The sequence below is a fragment of the Epinephelus fuscoguttatus genome, linkage group LG10 (genome assembly GCF_011397635.1).
Source record: "Epinephelus fuscoguttatus linkage group LG10, E.fuscoguttatus.final_Chr_v1".
Lineage (NCBI taxonomy): Eukaryota > Metazoa > Chordata > Actinopteri > Perciformes > Serranidae > Epinephelus > Epinephelus fuscoguttatus.
The window spans coordinates 21096483-21118617 of NC_064761.1; the positions used below are offsets into that span (position 1 = coordinate 21096483).

Genomic DNA, 22135 nt, shown 5'->3' on the forward strand with positions numbered 1-22135 from the left:
TCCACCAGCAATGCCATGATCTATGTCATGTAGTCTTGTTTTTATTTTTTGTACAGGATCTCCTCTCACATGTAGGTCAATGTTTAGGGTCAGCTACAGAAAACCCTTGCACAACTTGCTGAAGGACACGTCAAATAATTGCTCTAACAGGAAGCTCAAACCCAGGCTTTTACGTAAAAACATTGTCTAAGAAAACACCACCCCTCTGGAGCATATTTCCCTGTTTTTAAATACATAAGGCAGGCACAAGTAACACACAGTCATCCAGTGTGACTACAATGTGACTTAGTTGATGATTTAAGCTTTGGCTTTGTGGCCCTGGTCTGCTGATTGTACAGTAGGTGTGTGATTTCACCATTGGTGCTGCTATTGTTGCCTTTTTCTCCAGTAAAAGGGGGGAGGGGGTGAGAGACTTGGCCTTTCATTAGTTGCCCGCACACTGAGGGGCCAAAATGAAGTGTTTCATGCTGTGGCACTAGAATAAAAGCCACCAACTGAGCAGCTGACTGGCCTTCTGAGTCACTGGCCTCCACTTCCCTTCACAAGAGCAGGGATAAATGCTAATTGGTTCCCTGGCTCATTATGATTCATGAGATTAGAGTAATTTCACTTTTTAACTTTATGGGTGCTGCCAGCTTTTGTAGTCCATCAAAATACTCTGTGCTTGTTCTGAAATATCACAATTTAGCCTAAAAGTCTAAATGTAGGCCTAATATTAATTAATCAGAAATAGCTGACAACCGATGTAAACCTTATTCAGATGATGATGTGTTTTGTTTTCTGTTACTGTTATCAATATTAGCATGCAGCAGTATATTTTGGGGATAGATTTATTGTCATTCAATACAATTTATGTTTGTGTATGTATAGATGAATGTAAAACAGCCCCACCCTGGTGTACCAGTGCAGTTATATATTTTATGTCAGATTAAATATAGTGTAGTGTGGCAAATAAAACACTGTTGTTGTGTATTCTCCGAGGTATTTGCACGTGAAATGTTGAAATCACATGTAAATGATTAGTTAAAAGGACTGGACCAGCACAATAATAATACATGCCCTACGTGTTAGATGTCTCAAGAATGGGAGTTCCCGACTTCCATATATGGTAAACGGGGGGCCGGTGAAATCCAGCTGCGTCATTCTGATTGGCTAAGCGGTCTGATATGACCATTTTTTCACAACTCGTCGTCGACGCTGATTGGTCGGCTGACTTGGTCCGATTTAGGCTCATTATCTTAATCAGCCGTGGATGGAGTGAGAAGGGGAAAAAAAAAACAGAAGTCAAACAAGAACGGTGGAGTCTGGCGTGGAGCGTCGTTTCTACACGAACCGGCGACCACTGGCTGAGGGAAGAATGCTTGAAAACAAGAGAGAGAGGTTGAAAACCTTCCTCCGGAAGATCGACGAGAAGGCAATCGTTAGAATCAAGCACTTCATGAAAGAGAGGTGAGTGCAGTGAACGCGGCTCGCGCTGAACCGCTATCTGCCGGGTGAGCAGCATCAACAGGGTGGATGCTAACGGTTAGCATTTCTTTGATGACAACAACCTGCTCGACAAAACTGGATTGTTTCGTCTCTTGTCAATGTTACTTTTTAACACAACACCAGGAGACGTATTACTGGGGACTGACTTTAAATGAAATGTACGTAAGGGGAGAATACGTCTTTAAGCTAGTGGGTAGATAATGCTAGCAGATTAGCATCCGCCTTGTTGAGGATGTGTTGGCATTTCAGTTATCTTTAGCTAACGTTAGTGACACATTCACTTTCACTTACTGGCACTATAACGAAACAGAAAAATAGTAACGGTTGGTTTTGAGTCAAAATACACTTGGTAGCGTCTTTACAATGCTAGTCTACATTAGCACAATCAGTACTGGAGGCTCCATAGTGGGGTTTACCATATGCTTAGCATTACGTTTTTGGCTTAGTCAACATTAGTCATTGATTGAGCTGTTGGTGACTTAAGCACCTGCCACCATTGATGTAGCGTGTTTAAAGGCAGGCTTGGAAAACCCAGAGTAAAATGCTTGTTATTGGTAAAATTTAAATACTTGGTAGCACAATGTTGTTGTCATTTATCTGGGAAGTATTCTCACGGTTTTAGTTTAATTGGTAACCATTTGTTTCTTTTGTCATTGAGTCATTTCCAAGAACACAATGATTGACCCACATTATCCCTGTAAATAGGTGTTACGCCTGTGTTGTTTATGTCTAGTAGCTGGCTAATCTAATCCAGGCAGTGTAAATAAACAGCATTATAATGGTAGAGTGGAATAAAGGGAAGCTAGTCCAGATCTGGTCGGTTCTTAATCTCGCCCAGGCCTCCTGCTCAGAAATCATGACTTCATCCGATGGCCTATGTGGGTCAGATTGGCATCACTTTTGTGTCCCTCTGTCATGGATGATCCAGGCCCGTTGAGATTCACAGCAGACCAGCCTGGCAGAGGTGCGTTTATGCACATCCAAATTCACTGCTACACTCTTTTAAACTTGCACACACATATTGTGTTACCCCCAGGGAAGCGCACACGCGTGCCTGTCACACTAGGGACATACAAGTCTATGTTTTCCCAGAAAAGCCTATTTTTAGCTCCCATGAGTTGACCACAGGTGGTACATGGTGTTATATAAATGCTCCCTGTATCTCACTGTTAGCACTCCTTGTCCTCTGAGCTTTGCCTTTCACTTTTCTCCCCATAGATAGCCATTTGCTGCAGAGCCGGGCCAATCAGACGTGGCCTGCTGCTTATCAGCATAGCTATGATGTGTCTGTAGTATGGTATACGGGGTGATTATCTGTTACCACAACACACACACACACACACACACACACACACACACACATATGCAGCATTGTGTTGTGGCAGTGTCAGGCTGCAATAAGCCAGGGCTCGGACCAAGCTAATGCAGCATCCACACTCATTTAATCTCCCCTATTTTCTACACAGTTTTCTTTTTCTTTCTATGTGTAAATGTTGCTATATGAAGATTAGCCAAGTAATTTAAAGGAAAAAGAAAATGAGTAGATGCAGTAACACTGAGCACCTACTTGCTAGCTTTTAATTCACTCAGCATACAGGTTTGCAATGCACACATCCTCAAAAATATGACCAGCCTTGTTTCAATAGGGAAGAATCTATTGCTGCAAAGTTTGTTTAGATGAGGGAGCCTGGAATAGGCTGGGTGTGGCAGCTTTGCAGGCGTTTTGTTGGCTCCAGGAAGATGCTCCCAGGACAGAGCTTCCTTGCTGCTGTGGGCAGCGGAGACTGCGTAGGTCTAAATTATGAGATGTGCTGCAGGCGCAGAGGAAAAGCTCAAGTTAGATGGAAACCACATCTGCAGAAGGGTTTATCGCTAAATGAGGGGTTGCATACTAACCAGCTGGTCACGGTTGAAGTTATGTGTTGCCTCTGTCAAGCTAATGCTAATGACCACTCCTCTGCCCTTGTCACAGAGCCAAGGAAAAGGCTATATTCTTCTTGGCTTACTCACCTTTTGGTTCTCACAGTAGCCTGGTGAATTCCACTTAAAGTAGATGTCACAGCACAGGTCAGTCTAATTTCAGACACATGAGGCTTATCTAAAAGCTTGGTGTTGTGCTCAGCTTTGATCGCTGGGATAACATTTGGTATGGTACTTTGCAGACAGAATACCCTTTCGTTGGTCATGAAAGACTGTGCAAGTCAGCTTTTTTTAAATACTATCTTGATTTTAAGTTAGACCCCATCCTTTTGAAAGTGGGAACACTGCCTTGGCATCACCATGTCAAGGTGAGCTGTTCGTAGAAGGCTGGAGTAAATGTAGAGAGAGCAGCCAGGTGTACTCATGGTCAGACGGAATTCAGCAGGGAGTTACTTATCAACGAAATCAACTGCTGTAGACTTCCTACATACACTTTTCCCTCCATGATACATCGATGAACCCTCCTACACTGTGATTCAAGATATCTAGAATTTTTGAGATGGACAGTTTTGCACATTAAAACTGGGTTGTAGCAGGTTTTGGGGTGTACAAGTGGGACTCGAAATGGCTTTGGCACATGTAATGTTTTGGATATGATAATTTACCTTGACAACTTGGTCCTCTAAGCAGCTGAGTTCAACAAAATTCTTGTGTAGATTAGATCCAGCCCCCCGCTTGTATACAGTAGAGTGGCCTACTTTTACTTTTATGGATTTTAAAGTCAGGTTGGATTTTCCAGCCACATTCATTCCATGCCATCCCCCTGCTCACATGCCTGGTCACTGAAAGTACTCTTGAGTCGCCTTGAAGAAAGACCCTCTCTGTCTCTGTGCCCAGTTAACGCAGAGGAAGTGGACGGAGATGCTGCGTGCACAAGGCCACATGACTTCCCACCAAACACACTCGCACACACAGTTATTCTGCAACACACGTACACAGGCACGCTCTGTTCCACTTGGCGCACACACAGTTTTCCTGCAGACTGAGCCCTGGCGGGGCGCCACAGACGGCATGTTATTTCGCCATGACCACTGGCTCGCTTCCCTGCCCTTCCTGACTGCTCTTATTGAAGCTCACACACATACATGCATACATGCGCAGGCACATAACCCATTCAGTCTTTAATTTTCTTTTTGGCAATCATTTGTTCGTTTCTGGTTTTTGAAGTAGGTCAAATCGATTGAAAAGAAAAACTAGAAAACTAAACTAGATTATCACAGATTAGGACTCTCAAATGCTTTGTGTGTGGTTGCAAAAACTTGAACATCTTAACTACCCCATTTGGCTCAATAAAGCGCAGCTGCAACAATCTGTTGTTTTGCTCCAGAGTAAGCTGGCATTGATTGGGTGATGGTGAATCAGCTGTTCACATGACAAGAATTATCCACGGCTCTCCAGAAGATGGTGCTATCACACTGTCTGGCTCTGCATTATTCTCAGATGATCTGATAGAGGTTGCACGGGTGTAAAACCTTTGTCAGCCTCGCATGTGAACCTGGGGCTCATGTTGTTGGAGCAGTCACACTGGCTGTAGGAAAACTTTGAGGTAGGCATTCTATATGGCAGCAATTTTGTCTTAAGGGCACTGGCACTTAAAAGCTGACGTATGGCTGACGTCTGCAGCAAGACTCCAGGGATCATATGTCTCAGCTCGGGACAGCAAACAGAAGCATCATAACTCTGTACCCAAAAGAGATATTTTTTGTGCTGGAATGTCCTGTGCTGGAGAAATTAGCCCCCATTTCAGTGCAAGCTAGCTCCCAGTAAATTGAATCATCTTTTAATTGTACTGTAGATTTAATATCTAACTTTATGGATTTTGTTTAAGCATTACAGAAATGTGGTTATGGAATGGAAAGAGGCATTCTTTCCCTGATTCATATCATTGTATCAAACAATTTGTGCAGTTTAAGACTTATGTGGTGAAGCTGGTTTTCCAATTTTGAGATAGGAGGAGTATTTTAAATACGAGTGCTTTTTCAGCAACAGAGATGAACGTGACTTGTGAGAAGTGCTCTCGCACCGCCTTAGAAGTGGTATTGTGAAAGTCTTAACTGTAGATAAAATGGGGAGTGACAAACAAAAGGTGGAATTGCTCATAGGTATATATATATATATATATATATATATATATATATATATATATATATATATATAGCTTGCAGTCAAACACTGATTGTTAAAGGTATTAATGCATCTGACAAAGGTGTAGTTTGTTGATGAGCAAGCAGGAAGTTTAGTTTCACTCTCGAGAACTCTGCAAGGCCACGTGGCTGTAGCAAAAAGCAAACCTGTGCAGTTTTGATTCTGGGAAAAGGTATTTATAACACAGCCGGCCCACTGACTTCATCCTACACCTTAACACCAAGAGGTGTGTAATGAAAACATAGGAGGTGGTGGTTACATTGGAGAGCTACAGAGGGATATATGGCGGCTAAATTAAGACCAGTGTCACAAGTGCAGTTGGACTTTATCTATCTGCTTGAGTTTCCAGGATGGTGATATCATAGGTACAGAAATAGCCTATTGATCAGCAGCTCTCAGCTGTTTGTGATTGAAACAAGAGTCTGTTACATTTAGAGTACACTACATTAATCTATTGACTGTTTTTTATTATATATTCTGAGCTTTTCTCCCCCTCTAGTCAAACACAAATATTCCTGCATGTGATGGCTCCATTTACATCATCTACAAAGAGCTAGCTTTTGTCATCCACATTGCACTGGCTGCTTTTAAAGCCATCTCTTTGCTATTGAGAACAGGCTATTGAGTGTTGTTGTCCAGCCTCCTAAACTGAGAATAACCTGGCAATGTTTCACTCACCCCCACGTTTCTACCATCTACCCCCTACTGTTGTAGCTGTTTCCAAGACAACACAGGCCGAGAAAGGACTCAGACAGGACAAAGCTTGGGAGGGCATTTCAGGCTTGAACCCCAACCAGTCTTTTTTGTTTGTCTTTTCACCCTCCTCTCTTTGTCGGCCTCTTTCCGGCTGTGTGTTTCTGGCACTATCATCACGTTGAGCTCTTTGGCGCTTTGAAACGTTGCAGTAAAACGGACCTTTACACCCTTTTGATTTGGCTATTAAAGCTTGGGGTCTAAGTGCAAAACTGCCATACTCTGTCCTTTGGCTGCCTCAACTAGTAGTTGCTACAAGCTTTTTAAGATTGTGGGAAACGTGGAGGGAGAACTTGGTTAGTCATGGAGAGAGGGAAAGGCTTGTCGAACCAACATGGTGCTGTGGCTGAGTCTCAAGCTGCTGAGGACCCGGGACGGTAAGGCTAGCAAGCAGATAGAGTTTTCGATCTCAGCCAGTGATTCTCAATTTGTCGCAGATAAGAAAGGGCTTTCTTGAGCAATATTGAGTAAATCTAGGCTTGTTGTTTGCCTATGTTTTCTTTCCACCAACCAATGATAGAACTTTTTTGTTGGATTTGTATTGTGTGGTCATCAATTTCATGTCTGTGCTTCGAATATAAAAAAGTAATCATCGGTGCACTTGCTTGAATAAGTCGAGCTGATTTTTGTTTTCTCAATAGACTCTCTGTAAATCCAAGACCTCGTGCATGTCCATTTTAATCCTCCGCTGCAGAGAATTTGTGTCTGCTTTGAAATGTGAGGCATGGTTGTACCACTAGGACTAACACTGAGTTTGTTAGGTGGTGTTAACATAAAGCTCCAACATAGAAGTAGGTCAGAGGTCAAGGCCTTTGCCTGGCCGTTACACACCCATTTCAGGTAAGCCGCCTCCTGCTTTGTAAACATGAAGCGGCGGTTAAGAAACATCGCTTTTATGCAGTGCAAAGTTCATTTTATAATATGGTGTTTTTCCTTGTTGTAACAGTTCGTGATTACATGCATAATGTCAAGCACCTGTTTATTCTTGATGGCTTTGGCCTTGAGTTTTTTTTAATAGGTCACTAGACTGACTCAGGGATGGACAGTTTATCATTTTATACATTTTTATACATATTATATTGATACTGTGATGTGGGACTCGATAAAGTCTTAGATTTTGGTTACTGTAATGATGCCTTTTCCTGGCTCTAGAGGCTGCATTGCATTAAAGTAATGTCAAATTCTGAATTAACCAGACTTTAATAGCTGTTCTATTAGTTGCCTTTACACACTCAGTATGATATCTACATAGCTGATGATAAATTTTCAAAAATCACATGGTGTAAATATTTTGTGAAAGCACCAATAGTCAACCCTACGATATCACTGAAATATTGATAACAATGTGTTGCATCAAAAATACTGTGAAATTAGATTTTTTCCTATTTAGCCCAGCCCTCAGATGACTGAGGTGGTTTCCGCCAAAAATGTACTTTCCACACAAACATGAATGATTCACTGTTAGATGTTAGATTATCAGTTTCCTGCAAGGGGGAGTTCTGCCTGATGTCCATGTGTGTAAGTGATACAACCTGCCAGTGTAGACACTATGCCAGTATTTCCTGGAACCTCTGCAATAAACATTATACACAGTAGGATTGAGTGGCTGACTGCCAGACTGTATTGAAATAAAGTGCATGTTAATGATGGCATAGATAATTGTTGTCTGGGGTCTTATGCCTGACTAATACAGGGACTTTATTTTGATAATATTACCAGTTAATTTAGATTACTAAACTTAGAGCACCTATGGAAAATTTGCAACCCTGCCCTTCAAATATAAAGGGCATCCTACTTTAAGCCTGAGTGTTACAGGAAGCAGCTTCAACGTGACCTTGTTAATGGTTACGGTTAGTCCTGAGCAAAGAGAGGAAGCTGTTGAGAAATTCAAACAGTCTATAGTCTTTAAACACTGCCTATATTGCCCTGTCTCATGGCAATAGGTCAGGTGAGCATATTTGAACACAGACACCTGGTCAACAGTTCAGCACTGATGATGAAATTGTTCCCACTGAGTGCTGCCTTTGTCTAAACACCCGCCACAGTAGCGTACTTTCCCCAAAGTTTACCAGCTGCTTTGGATATTTTATTCATATTTTGGAGCATAGAACATCTCTGTAAGTGTTAGTTACCTCCCTTATGTTTCAGGAGTAGTCAAACTACAAGTAAGAGCTACAATTAACCTACCACAACGGGTTTTATTTAACGTGGTTAGGTTAATAACTAACAGGCTTAAGCTTTCATGACACTTAGGAATGTTCCACTACACAATCAGGAAAACGTCTCTTGAATGGTTTTCTCTTTTGTGCTGATGAGGAAGTGTTGCTGTTCACTGTTTAATAGTCATGACTGATTGCAGAGTAGGCATCCACCTGAGGCTGCATTTCCTGACCTTTACTCCAATTACTAAAGTGACTCAGTAGTGAAATTGTTCAAGAGTTACTGACAGGATAAAAGACAGTAGTACCAAGATTGAAAATTATTTTGTACATGTTCCAAGCAGTGAAACAGTATACGTATAATATTTCTTTAAATGTAGCTAATGCTGCCAGTAAGAGTCTATGTTTTCAAATGTCTGAGTTCGTACCCTGAGTGCGTTTAGGGAAGACCTTTGAGATTGTGAGTGTTGTTGCTGTACTGTCTCCTTGGTATGAGTCTTTGCCTGAGGGGCTGTAGATAATGCACCACTCCTAGATCGGGCCAGATGGGCCAGTCTGAGCACTTCACAAGTATTTTACTTTCTTACTCATACACATGTAGAACTGTTTTCTAAAGAGTCCTGATCCTGCTTCGCCCTAGCAGAACAAATCTCAACAAGACAGGATTCTGATATTGGATAATGTTTCAGTGGAAGATTTTTATGGGATGGGCCCTGTTTTCTTTAACATGTCAGTGCCTGTGTTGTGCTTGTGTGTGAGGGAGAGAGGGATTGTGTGTACGTCTCTCTCGTGCTTTTTTTTCTCTGAGGGGGGAGTGGCTGAGTTTGACGTCACTCACTACGGAGTGTCACACCATTCTCAACACAAAGTGGCTTCCTCTTAACAGCACATTCACAGAGCAATACACCAACAGTTTTTTTTTCTAGCAGGATGTGGCGAAGGACCCTCTCTTAACGAGGTCAACAACTTACCTTGGATCACATTCTTAAAACAGAGGACTATAAAAATCTTTTTGGGCTTTTTTTTTATTATCTCAGTGTCTTTATTTTGGAACTTCTCAGATTTGATGGCGTGAGGCCAACAAGAGCTTAGAGATAATAGTGTTGTGAGTTGTTTTTCTATAAGAAAAGGAAATGCCTACTGTCAGTAGGTATATGAGTTTCCGTTCATCAAAGCGATTTAAATTGACCAGGTAAGGTGATCTTTGTTGTTATTTGCTCTAAGAGGTTGTTGTTTTTTGTTTGTTTTTAGTCAGTTTGTTCTGTATTGTCATTGTTAATATAATTGGCAGGTTTAGATTTGTGTCTTAGACTTCAGCAGACTCCTCAGTCTTAGAGTAGATTTGTGTCTTCTTGGTTCTTGGTCAAGGATGGGCTATAGCCTTTGAAGAGCACTCTGATTGTATTTTTTTTTCTCAGTTTATTGAAATGACATATTTGCAGAGCCTTGTCAGTTTTAGAGCACGAGCCTACGTAAATCAGGTTGTAAAGCAGCCAGGAGGTGTAATTGTAAAGGTGCAGCCAGAGCGCTGACACATCAGTAAAACTAAGTGATTTGGAAAAGTGTAATCTTTTCCAAGACATCTCAGAGATAAGCCCATTGTCTGTCAGATATCAGTCCAGCCATCACATTGCCTTTCATTTGAATAGATTGGTGAGCAGCCAAGTCAATGTTAAGCCAGATGTTTGCTGTTAAAATGCAGTGTTTAGCAACTGTTCTTCGGTGCTAGATGATGACACTGTGTAGAGTACAGGAAATTGAGATAGGCATCTTCCCTGAGATGGTTCATAGACTTAGTGTAATTCAGCTGGTGGCTGAGGTTGATTTCCCGCACTGACTTCCTTTGTTCTCATCATCTTGGTCTTCGATTTATCGTCTGTGTTTTTAGCTTACTGTGAAATGACTGGTGAAGTCATGCGCTATGTTTGAATGTATGCTTCTACAGAGGTGAAAAGTTTTATCAGTGGGTGTTTTGGCTCTGACTTTTTGTGCTTCTGAGAATAGTCATGCAGTGATAAAATTAGTCGTAGTCGTGCTGTGTGTTTTTTTTAATGTCCTCGCTGTAACTCCTCCAAGAGAAATTCTATATGTCCACACAGTGTGCACATGAAAATGATTTTAAAACATTTTGCATGTTTCTAAATCGTACCCTTTTTCCCTCCATGTCCAGCAGCTACCCAGTAGACAGCAGTGGTGGCGGGCTGCCAGCTAAAGTGAAGAAAAGTAGGAGCAGCTTAAGCAATGGCAGCATCAAGAAGGCGGAGAGCAGGAAAGCCTTGAGCTTGGAAGCAGCCCAGCTCGAGATCCAGCAACAGCACAAAACCCTCACCAGACAAGTAGCCGTCAGGTAGGACTGATGGGACAGAGGGATAATTGTACCAAATTCCATAAGGTTTCTGCAGCACCTGGGGAAACATTATCTGAAAAACAAATAGAAATGCTAAAACTGTAGCAGATTCATAATGAATCACATGTACCTGTATGTTCCAATAAGCCAAGAGATAGTTTTGCTTTCAAACTTATTTCCATTTTTAAAATTGTTTTCAAAATCCAAAACCTGAAATGTAAGCGATGCATCTCACAGACTCAGATTACCACGTGCGGGGAAAATATTATTTCTCAGTCTTCAAAATGCATAAAATCACACATTTGATGTAACAGAGACTCACAGCTATTCTGAGCACGAATCACAAGACCAGACCTAACCCTCAGCTGGTGTTCGGTCGTGACACACTCATGACTGCACAGCCGTCGTGGACTGGCTGTCTCCTCACATGATTCACATATTTGAGGGTGGATTTGTGATATTTATCGCTGTGAAGAGCAATATTCATCCCTACTACTGCCTATGTGACGGAGCGATTACACAGCCGTTTGCAAAACATATAACGGATTGAGGGACATCACACTAACCAGAGTTGAGTCACGGAATAGGCCTGTTATAGCGGGTTTCTTCAGCAAATTCGAGTGGGTTGGAGAGAGTTGTGTGACAAGTGTGGGGTCTGTATCTTCTCACATTAACCTGCTGAAGCCGCAGACTTCCTCTGAATTAACAGCTGTGATGTTTGTCTCTGTAGGTCGCAGACATTTGATGTTGACAGCGGAAGCTTTGAGAGGACGGAGGGCACTGGCACACAAAGTGTAAGTCAGGTTAAAGTACATACATTTGTGAGTCTTTTAGTGTCCTGGTTTTTGTTCTAATTTCCTTCTCTTCTCTCTTTTAGAGTTTCATAAAGCACAACAAGACATTCCACAAGTTGTTTCCAGACATTCCTGAGAATGAAGACTTGATACATGGTAGGTAAACACAAATTAAAGAGAGAGCGAATGACTGAATGAATGCGGAACCACATAAAACTAAAGGTGCCTATGCTTATCTCCTCTCCCAGCATACATCTGTGCCCTGCAGAAGGAAGTGCCCTACCACGGTCGACTGTATGTCACTGACACCCATGCCTGTTTCTACTCCTCAGTTCTGCTCAAAGACACTAAGGTAAATTATATTAATGTAATACCTCCATTTTAATGCATGTCTTTTTGTGTTTGGTATTTCACCACATTGTTCCACCTTTTCTAACTGTTTCCTGTTTGTTGCTTTGTGCTTATGCAGTTAGTTATTCCAGTTTCCTGCATCCTCATAGTGAAGAAACAGAACACAGCTTTACTGGTACCCAACGCCTTGTCGGTCCGCACTACAGAAGGAGAGAAGGTCAGTTTTTTCTTCTTCAACTTCAGCCCCACACATTTATCTTAACCACTTTTAATTGTCAGAGTCTGTTTAACTAATCTAATCAATGACTGCGTGCATTTTGTGGTTCAGGTTTGGTGTGTCATATGGCTAATATTCCCTTTTTTATTTATTCCCTCTCTTCGTGTAGTTCCTGTTTGTGTCGCTGCGGAACAGAGAATCATGTTATCAGCTGCTGCGTTCAGTATGTCCTCAGATAGAGGTGAGTTACTGCAGTCAAATATCGGAGATTTTAGATATTTAGATGTTCTGCAATTCAAAACAGAATCTCAAATTCAGTCAAAAATATAGTTGTAAAAATCTATTTTATAATGAAAAGATGGCAGCAAGCCTGCTACTGTAATCTTGTTGCATATCTCCCAACATTTAAATGATTTATATTTTGACTACATGCACAGAGTCAAAGCATGTAGACTATCAGTCCATTCGTCAGAATTAACCTTATGATAAGACTATCAAAATAGAAGTTACTATTCATACACACAACTTTGAATAAATGAAAACATGTCTGTCTGTTACAGGATGGCAGCACAAACAGTAGCCCTGTCTTCTCCTCAGCTGAGAACAGCTTCGATAAGAGCAAACTCGTGGTAAGAGATCTTTTCTTAATACTTAAATAAAAATTTATCGTCTCTTAAAGATAACATTTTCCTAGATCAGTTTGTGATGGTAATTCTTACTCTCTTACCTTAACAGAACTCCAGCCAGTCCAGTCTGGACGAAAGCTTCGACCAATTTGATGGCTCCGAGTCACAGTCTTTACAGGACCAGCCTCTGCACAGACCACACAGAGGTAAGAGTCCTTTACATTACGTTTACATATATCTAGAATTATCTGGTATGATAGAGAACTCTAAGCAGTGTCTATTTGGGGGGAATCGGTAGTAAGACCTATCTTCAGCTGACATCAGCCATGCGTATTTGGACTAAAAACTATTGACAGTTTGTATTGCTTCTGTTATCTCATGTCTGTTCAGTCCAGTCGACATGCAAAGTCCAAGGTTGCATAGCGGGCTAACATTGATTTCCTTTTCCCCCATCTCTCTCTCTTCTTCAGAGGCAGTGCCTAATGGGAATGGCCCGACTTTCAGGAGCCTTCACATGCAGCAGAGTGATAGTTCGTCCTCAGAGGAGCTGTCAGTGTCAGGTAAGACACACTCGCACACCGATTGCAAGTTATTGCTAGTACTTTTTTTTTAATCAAAGTGGCTGCTAGTGTAGAGGGCTGTCATTTTTAGCACTTGAGGGGCACGCAATAAAAAGTGGCGTGTGTCTGATCCCCAGAAAGACAGCTGCTAGCTTATATATATATTCAGACAGTGCTAGTTGGAGGATGTCTGTATTTGAAATCTCACACAGTTCATTTTAATTGTAATGATTTTCTCATAGCTACATTTTGCATCTCACTCTGTGCTGTCATCTACAAAATATGCACCATGTTGCGCAGAAGTAGAAATGCACCCTCAGTTACAACCTCCAAACAGGAAACCATTGATATTCATGCAATGATTGCATTTCCTTCTCCAGGATCAGGTGGATCGTGGGTATGGAACGTGACAGAAAAGGCCAAGTCCGTGCTGGTTCAGAGAGAGGCCAGCACCCTCAATACTCTACTCTTTATTTACTTGATTTTGTGAGTAGCACTTCCTCTCTACAGCATGTTCTGTCTTCTGCTCTCTCCCTCTCTTCATTCCTTTAATCCAGTGCCTTTTGCGCTGATCTAAAACTGCCTTTCACAAGTCACACTCCTTAACGGAAACTCTGGGGAATTTCACAATCTTACCATGGTAGTAACAAACTAGGTGATCTTGTAGGATCTCATTCCGATGTAGAAAACCCAAGCTCGCCAACTTTTTAGGGGGTTTGAAAACCAGTTTTTGATAGCTCATATGTAGCATTTCCTTGACTTGTACAGTATTTGAAGCCTAACATTGCTTTGTTGTGAGTTTGAGTGTTGTAAACTGTAATGTGAACTGGTAGTGCAGTTAAATGCAAGGTATGCAAGTGTGACAAAGTCTTTGTAAATGCAGGCTGAAAGGCCTAAAAAGTATTCACATTAATTAAGTGTTTAGCTGTTGGTTCTTTTCGTACCTGCTATAAGCTGATATCATTGACCTTTATCACAGTGAATACACAGGACTCACGACTCATTTTTTGTTACAGGGTTGTGCTGCTGCTGCTGTCATCTGGCTACATTGGTTTACGTATCGTGGCCCTGGAGGAACAGCTGACATCCCTCGGGGCGCTGCCTGAGTTCACCTTACAGAGCGGGTGAGAAGTCTTTCTCTGAACATAAACATCACTCACAGGGTGGTTGCTAAAGAGATAAATGTTGAAGCGAGTAGTTTATATCTGTCCAGCAAAGCAATTCTGCCTCTTAATTACACTGTGCCATTAAAGACAAATTCAATGAAGTCAGCATTATGTGTGCCACAGTCATGACTCATTACTGCCACTCGGTGGTCAGTGTTATGTACTTGATACAAAGAACAAAACTGAAAACTGACTTCTTTCTCAAGTAATTCTTTACTCCCCATGTCACACTAATCCTTCGTTTCATAAAGCTCTTAAAAAAATACATGTATCCTGTTCACAAGAATTTATTGAGAATTATTAGGTGTTGGTTATGTAATTTGCTTTGTTCTCTTTCAAGGAAACATTGGAAAATTCCTGTAATAGGTGCAGCCTTACTACCAAGTAATTAAATGATTGAGTAGCAGTTGTTAGACGTGTATTTAGTTTGCTTTCGATATGCCGCTCTCAACTGGTTCCCTCTCGTCTTTTCACAGGTACCAAGACACATAACACTCAGCGACTGAAGGAGAGATTGGTTGACTCGTGATCGGAGGATTTCGACCTCTTCCAGCAGAACACAGAGGGAGAACTTTAATGTACTCAAGACTGTGCTCCCAACATGACCTCTGCTGTTGGCTAGAGGAAAAAATGGCCAACCTGTGCAATTTCAGAGACAACTTATTACCTTGAAGGGCTACACTTTCTCCTAGTGCAGTAGACAAACTGACATGCCACGACTTAGACTCACAGAGCCGAGCCAAACTGCATATACACACACTGCCTGGTTGCAGCGTGTCTGTCGTTGAAACCAAAGCCAAATGGCTCTAACTTAGCAACGTGCCACGCTAGCCAAGTTGACGGGCACTTCTTTGTGACAGGAATTGTTCCACATCCGTCGCTTTTCAAGCAGACTCCTCTCCCTGAGCATGCAGTCTGAACAGGGCTATACCAGTCAGCATTAGCCTGCTGTAGTGCTTATTATTGCACCTCAACACCAGAGACGTAGTGCTATGCATAGCCAAAGATGTACACAGTGCACGTCTTTTGCATGAGTGCACTGAGATGATTTTTTAAAATGGTTTTCTATCTCTTATTTACCCTTCCATCTATCAGTGGTGTATACAGATCTGTCTCTGTCTGTGCACTCAGCAACTGTCGGGTACTTCTCTTCGAATGGTTCTCATCTTCCTAATCAGCTGTGGGTTGAAATGATGATCGTAAAACCTCAAAATCAGATCAGCCCATGGAGGCTCGATATTCTCCTGATGGTCTTATCCTTTCTCTCTTTCTCCAATCAGCAATGATTGCAGTATTACTTTCCTCGTCTTTGGTATGATTTAAACCAGTTTTAATGATCAATGCTCAGAGGTTATTTCCCTGCAGTCTCAACTGTGGATGAATGCATCATCAATGCACAATATTTAATACAGTAGGACACAAAAGGTTGTCTCAGAGGCATCGACATGTTTTTGTGTATGACTTTTCGATAGCTTTGGTCTTCAAGATTAGAGATTTAAAATCTGTCTGGCTCAGATGTCTGTCGATGTACTGTCTACCAGTCTGACCACGTTGTGTTAAAAGTACAAAACCTCTCTCTCTGACAGGCCTCTTGAAGACCAAGTGGCATTTCTAGAACTTTCAGGTTATGTAAAGTAGCACCAATAATGTATTTCTAATGTTCATGCATGTGTCTGCAATATCGACACTCGACTGATACTGTATCTGCGTTCTCACTCTCTGTCACCTGGAGAGGAGAATTTGCACCCACACTTGCTGTGAGGTCCAAGTTTTTCAACAGTGAAACAAGTGGTCCCAAGAAGAAATTTCAATATGCAACAAATTATTATGCATGGCAAAAAATGTGATTTATCTTGGTGTGCTGTTTTTAAAAGGAGTTCGATGTTTGTGGGGAAGAAATTGTGTAAGAAAAAAAAAAGATTAGAGTGAAAGGAACGGCTCGATAGAGCGCGCGCACTTTAAAAAATGTGTTGTGCCTGTCACAATCCAAGACACTTTGGATTGATAAGAAATGGCAAAGCTGGCGTTCTGTGGTATCTGACGGTGCTAAGACCTTTTTTAAATTGTTTTCACTCAGGGGTGGTGGGCACTACCTGCCACGTGGTTTTTAGGTTGTCATCTTTTCCTTTGTCATTTCAAAGTCTAGTGCTCGTGATGGGGTTCACATTTCGTACATCCTGGCTTTGGTGATTTCTCAAATGTCCCTTTGAGAAAGAACACTAGTCACTGACATTCACTTGACTTCACTATTTGATGTAATTGTATACGGCATCTCAGAGTGCTTTCTCCTCCCCCTCCCCTCCCCCATGACCCTTTTTAAACTAACCTAACAATGCATATCCACGCCACATCTAAATGATTTAACATCACCCTTGTCGTGGAAGCTGTTGTTGACGAGGTGTCGCGAACAGGTTTGCCTTTGCTACACCCTGTTTGAAGAGTCATATTCTTACCTTCAGCTTAGGTTCTTGTCAACATGCCATATTCAGTACTGTCAGATCTTATTATCCCCCACCAGGGGGCAGCACACACACATCCACTGTCCTTGAATGGACTCAATGCAAGAATCTCAATGATGAGGGCAGTATTTGTGTGGTTTTGCACTATTCAAAGTGTTGTAAATAATTTTGTATCAATTGTTAATGTCCTTAATTCTACTATGGTCCTATATACATATTTATTTGCATTCTGTGTAATTCAAAGTAGTCTCTGTGAGATGGCTTTGCTATTGTTCAAAATAAATCAAACGTTGCGAAGTAAATAATGTTTTGTGTATTTGCTGTTATTTACTGTTTCCACATAAGACTTGACCAAATGCGTGAAGAATTAACTTGATCAAATTGAGCTTTTGGGAGTGGTACAGGTAAACTGGATACGAGTGAAAACACTCACAGAACACACACCTATTTGCATTTCACATTAATGTTTGTGATAAGACAGAAAGCAACTTTAAATCTTCATATTCAAGAAATTAAAATTAGAAATTTTTACACAAAAAATACAACTGCTGCAAAGTTGCAAAGCAATGTTTGACAGTAACTTGTTTTGCATCATTAAAACTTGACTGCAAATCGGACTGAATCTGAAATATAGAAAATACTTGTAAACTAACTTCATACCGCCCTGCTTTTGATATTTTATCATTATGTCTGTGAAAAGAAAGTCATCCATGTGAGGATATTTTAGAAGTGCAAAGTCAAATGCAACTGTACTTCTATACAAAAAGATCCTTCGGTCCAGTTACCTGTGACTTGGCATTAGCACCATATATTGTATTATTTCCCATTTATGTTGCTTCCTTTTTTATTCTTAAGGTACAGTTAGATTCTCAATGACCTCACAAACTTCATCTTTTGTTAAATTTGCTGCTCCTGAGCTGCTGATTGTTCTTAAGATTGGGTGCTCCAAAAGCCAACTAATCTTAAAAAAAAGAAAAAAAAAAGTCAGACTTTACTTTGCTTGGTCAGTGAGAGGATCCTACATATGGATGCTAATGCATTCACTGGAGAAAATACATATATTTTGTTGTTGTTTATATAAATAAATAAGAGTATTATTATAAGCCTTTCATGACAAAAAATATCTTGTTTTTTCTGCACTCCAAAAAAACTGTTCATGGGGTTAGTGGATAATGTTGGTAGCATTGAAAAAAATATATCTTTGTTTGATTAAGTTATTTTAAGAAGCTGGTAAAAAAAAATGACATTTTTGAGTAGATGGAATTAAAATAAGTATAGTGTGATCACAAAATATCAACACAACTTTTGTATAATTATTAACTTGGTTCAACTTAATTCTGCTTTTCAAGGTCAAAGCAAATCATGTTGGTTGTACTAAACTAACTTGAGTTTGTCACATTATGAAAGACTCATGGGACTGACTCATTAATGCCGGAGTTGGAACTACTTAAAAAGACGCAAATAGTTAGATTAATTTTTTTTAGTTGGACCAGTGGATTATTTTTACAGAGTGAATGAATGAGATAATCAAGGATTTTATTTATTTATTTATTTGCTTTTTGGGCTGATTTTTTTTTTTCTATGAAAACTTTTCTCATAATTCTGAGATAATAATCTTGTTGATACAGAAAAGGGGATGCATTACGCTCTTTGTAGGAGCCAGATCACTCAGAGAATGCCAGTAATGTGAACTCACTTTGGGACACAGCAGGCCTTATCTTACAGCAGTGGTGTTCTGTGCCTCCTACATGTGGCATAAGACCGCCATCTAGTGGCAAATCTCTAACACATACACATTGCTGTACAAAACTACATTACATTGAGAACAGATGTTTTCATTCTAATCAGTGGCACACACCACCTAAGCAGTGTTACAGGAGGCCTTTGCTTGATTTAGTAAAATAAATAAGAATTTATCTTTGATTTCATTTGGTGAAAATAAGTGTAGTATTATTATGAAATGTGCTCTACACACCTATACAATAAAGCATGTTTAAACATAAAAATTGATAAGGGTATGATAAGATGTTTGAACGTTTGCTCTGCTCATGTATGGTGTCAAATAAGATGTCCTGCCAATTTCGCTCACAAAAATGGTCCGATTTTTTTCTAAATGTTTGGTCAACTTCTACATATGTATATAAAAAAGGTTGTTGTCAGTGAATCAGAGTTGCAGTAAAACCACACAGACATCTATGATTTCTATTTATTCCATTCTAGACAGCCACTCAGAAGCAGCGGTGACATCCATTGCAACAGTCCTGGAGCTAATCGGCGTCTTCATCTTGTTCAGCTGTCCGGGTTATTTGAAGGAGGGGGTTCTGCAGTGGTCCGCTGGTAAGCACAGAGCTGGAACACACCTGAGAGAAACCACAGTTAACCAGACAATTAGGTAACACATTAAACTGATAAAGATTCATTTTAAATGACATGTCAGGGTGGAAGTTGTGGAACATTGTTAGTCATTGTCACCAAAGACTGAAACTTTCAAATCCAACATGTAAAGGTGCTAAATTCTTGATTTAGCCGATGATAAGAAGAAAGCAGTTTTGCTTTTCTGAAAACCTACTGGTTTAATTCGTTTATGCCTATGGGCTGCTATGTTATCATCTAATATAAAGTAGTTTTACCACACAGTATTAAAGTGTTAGATCCCAGATTCACAATACAGTATGTACCACAGCCACTTAGTGTGTGTGTTTACTCGCTTCAGAGTGTGGAGATCTAAAGGTGCAAAAATAATTGTTTTTTATTTAATAACCAATGAAATGAATGCATATTTATGGTTCACTTCCTGTATATATTAACATGCTTTTCGGCTTTTCTTTGTAGTTATCTCATTTTATGTTTTATATTGCTTGTTTTAGAGCCTCATATTTTTTTATTCTCTGTTTTTGTTCTATGTTGTCTGTTTGTAGCTTATGTTGCTGCCTGTCATGGCCAGGACATTTTTGAAAAAGAGATGTTTAATCTTAAGTTTTATGGTTAAATAACCTGTAGATAGTCTTATTCAGGATGTTTTTTTCTTTTTTTTTTTTACAAAATAAATAATCAAAATACACAACTAATGAAATATAGTAACTACCTGCTGCAAAAGCCAAAATGATGGCCACCCAGCCGATGATGTATGACCAGGAAAAGCGCCAGTCCAGGAAGCGTTTGCCAAAGAAAGTAACAGTCACTCCAGTGTAAATTGCCAAAGCCAGCAGAGCAAGAAAACCTGTGAATAAAAAGAGAAAGGACATTTAAGAGAGCACACCAGATGCATGTAAGAAACTCACACATAAATAGCCTGTTAACATTTTGTGCACTTAGACTAACCTTTGCTGTAAACCCATTGCAAAAAGTCCCAGACAAGCTTGCTAAATGTGCGTGTTACCTGACAGGACCAGGGCAATGCCGCCTGTACGGACCCTCCTGTTCTTGGTGCCGTTAGTGAAGGCGCTCAGGCCGAGCACCACACCGGCGAAGCAGCTCAGCACCGCCAGCAACATAAAGGCCCGCGTGGCGTCCCAGAAGGCTGGACACAAAAAGGTCAAGACCACATACACATCAACAGATACTTACACTTGGATTTGACACAAATACTCATATATTAGTTTGCATGCTGACACCTGTATGTTACATCACTCACAATGCAAAGCTCCTCTGTAGCACAATGCAGCATTTAAAAAGTTTTCTTGATATATTTATTATGGTGTCTTCCTTCAACCTGCTCAATTTAGGCACACTTTTAGACAGCCTAATTCATAGTGAAGCTCTCTAGGATCAGAGACTTTTAGTGCCTTTGTTTTGCCCAAATCCCTCAAGTACTCACCTACAGTTATGGTGTGGGCATGGCATTTGTGGTTGATGCAGAACCTCCAAAGCCCCTGATTAGCCGAGCTACCCGAGTATCGATACTGCATCCAGAAATCTGTCGCTGTAGAAACGATGAGAAGCACAAGGGCAGCCACACCGCAGAGCGTGCCCCCTCCTGCTAAAGTATACAGCATGGTGGAGAAGCCAGGGGTAGAGCTGTCCTCCTAAACATTCAGCAACTGTTCGGGGAAGAGAGGACAGTATGGATAAGGGTGCAACATGTAGACCATGTACTCAGTGATACGCTTTAATTGCCAGAAATGATCCATTATGCATCATTATCTTCGTCCATTGAAGATAACAAAGGTCAAGTTACTGTCTCTCACATCCTTCCTTAGTTGGAAGTCCTAACAACTGCAATAACTGTTGCCTCTCTTTTACTATGTGACCCAGGTTTAGGTACATTTGTAGAGCAGACGGAAAAGACTGATCACACTCTAAAACTAAATGTCCTACATGAAACCAATTCTTACTCTTTTAAGGTGATCATTTCAAACATACATGCCGGCACATGAGACAAGAGAGCGAGTCATTCGTCAGTACCACAGCCAGCAAAGCACTTGACCCAAACCGCCATACGACAATAAGCTTGCCTATCAGGCAGTTCGGAGCCATTGTTCACCGCTAATTCCCCTTTGTGCACCACAAACTAATCTTCTAGTACTGAGCAACTGAACTGTCAGCAGTGTGGCTCTCTGTCACACAGCCAGCAAACCAATGATTTCATACACTGATTTCTCCTCTGTGCAGCTCTTGCATGTCCAAATTACAAAATTACATCCAAAAAAAGATCTATGGTATACACTGAATCCCAAATGTGTCTGACAGTATTAATTTTTAGCAAGCAACATGAACAAAGATCAGGGTCCCAGCAGGCCTAGTTTGTTAGCTGCAATCTAGAGGTCTCCAAACTTCATCTCTTCTGCCCTTGTAGTCCCACTTGTCCTCCACATACAGGTTCTCAGTCACTGCTTTGCCTTTTAAGTCCTCAAAGAACGCAGCATCTTCCTGGAAGTGCAGTAAAAACAGGTTGTGTGTAAGTCCAAGTTTTAGTCTGATACCTCTGGGTCAGCCGGTGTCTCTCCAGGGTTGCTGGTTGTGACAGTGTTCGTATCCTTTTTAAGCGCTGCACCCCTGGCCCTCATTGTCCATCCCACAAAAGAGGGAATGATCGAGCGCAGCATGTGAGTGATGGTAAATCCCCACTCGCGCTCCTCTCTGCAGTTACC

At 40.9% G+C, this 22135-nt stretch overlaps 2 protein-coding genes across 6 annotated transcripts; one reads left to right on the forward strand and one right to left on the reverse strand.

Annotated features, from left to right (window-relative positions):
• Positions 1-1253: 1253 nt before the first annotated feature.
• On the forward strand, positions 1254-17350 carry si:zfos-943e10.1 (GRAM domain-containing protein 2B). 5 transcript variants are annotated; one of them, XM_049588122.1, is made up of 13 exons: positions 1254-1449; positions 10699-10872; positions 11603-11666; positions 11750-11822; positions 11915-12018; positions 12136-12234; positions 12404-12475; positions 12795-12863; positions 12970-13066; positions 13331-13420; positions 13801-13906; positions 14437-14544; positions 15063-17350. In XM_049588122.1, exons 1-13 carry the CDS (start codon positions 1358-1360, stop codon positions 15076-15078), a joined length of 1164 nt encoding a protein of 387 aa, XP_049444079.1. In that variant the 5' UTR covers positions 1254-1357; the 3' UTR covers positions 15079-17350. The 5 variants fall into 5 exon arrangements, with proteins under 5 accessions (XP_049444079.1, XP_049444078.1, XP_049444080.1 ...); XM_049588121.1 differs by having other exon boundaries at positions 1255-1449; positions 10696-10872; XM_049588123.1 differs by lacking the exon at positions 1254-1449 and adding an exon at positions 6581-6743 and having other exon boundaries at positions 10696-10872.
• Positions 17351-19233: 1883 nt separating this feature from the next.
• On the reverse strand, positions 19234-22055 carry lim2.2 (lens intrinsic membrane protein 2.2). Its single transcript, XM_049588130.1, has 5 exons — positions 21968-22055; positions 20863-21085; positions 20425-20565; positions 20131-20265; positions 19234-19405 (listed from the first exon to the last, which is right to left on the reverse strand). The coding sequence occupies exons 2-5, from the start codon at positions 21038-21040 to the stop codon at positions 19335-19337; spliced, it is 525 nt and encodes a 174-aa protein (XP_049444087.1). The 5' UTR covers positions 21041-21085; positions 21968-22055; the 3' UTR covers positions 19234-19334.
• Positions 22056-22135: the final 80 nt, after the last annotated feature.

Coding starts and splice junctions, on each gene's coding strand:
- si:zfos-943e10.1 (XM_049588121.1), top strand. CDS start 1,358: ATGCTTGAAAACAAGAGAGAGAGGTTGAAAACCTTCCTCCGGAAGATC. Junction 13,067..13,330: donor TCTGCACAGACCACACAGAG/GTAAGAGTCCTT, acceptor TCTCTTCTTCAG/AGGCAGTGCCTAATGGGAAT. Junction 13,907..14,436: donor CTCTTTATTTACTTGATTTT/GTGAGTAGCACT, acceptor TTTTTGTTACAG/GGTTGTGCTGCTGCTGCTGT.
- lim2.2 (XM_049588130.1), bottom strand. CDS start 21,040: ATGCTGTATACTTTAGCAGGAGGGGGCACGCTCTGCGGTGTGGCTGCC. Junction 20,566..20,862: donor TGCCCACACCATAACTGTAG/GTGAGTACTTGA, acceptor TTTTGTGTCCAG/CCTTCTGGGACGCCACGCGG. Junction 20,266..20,424: donor CATTGCCCTGGTCCTGTCAG/GTAACACGCACA, acceptor TTTTATTCACAG/GTTTTCTTGCTCTGCTGGCT.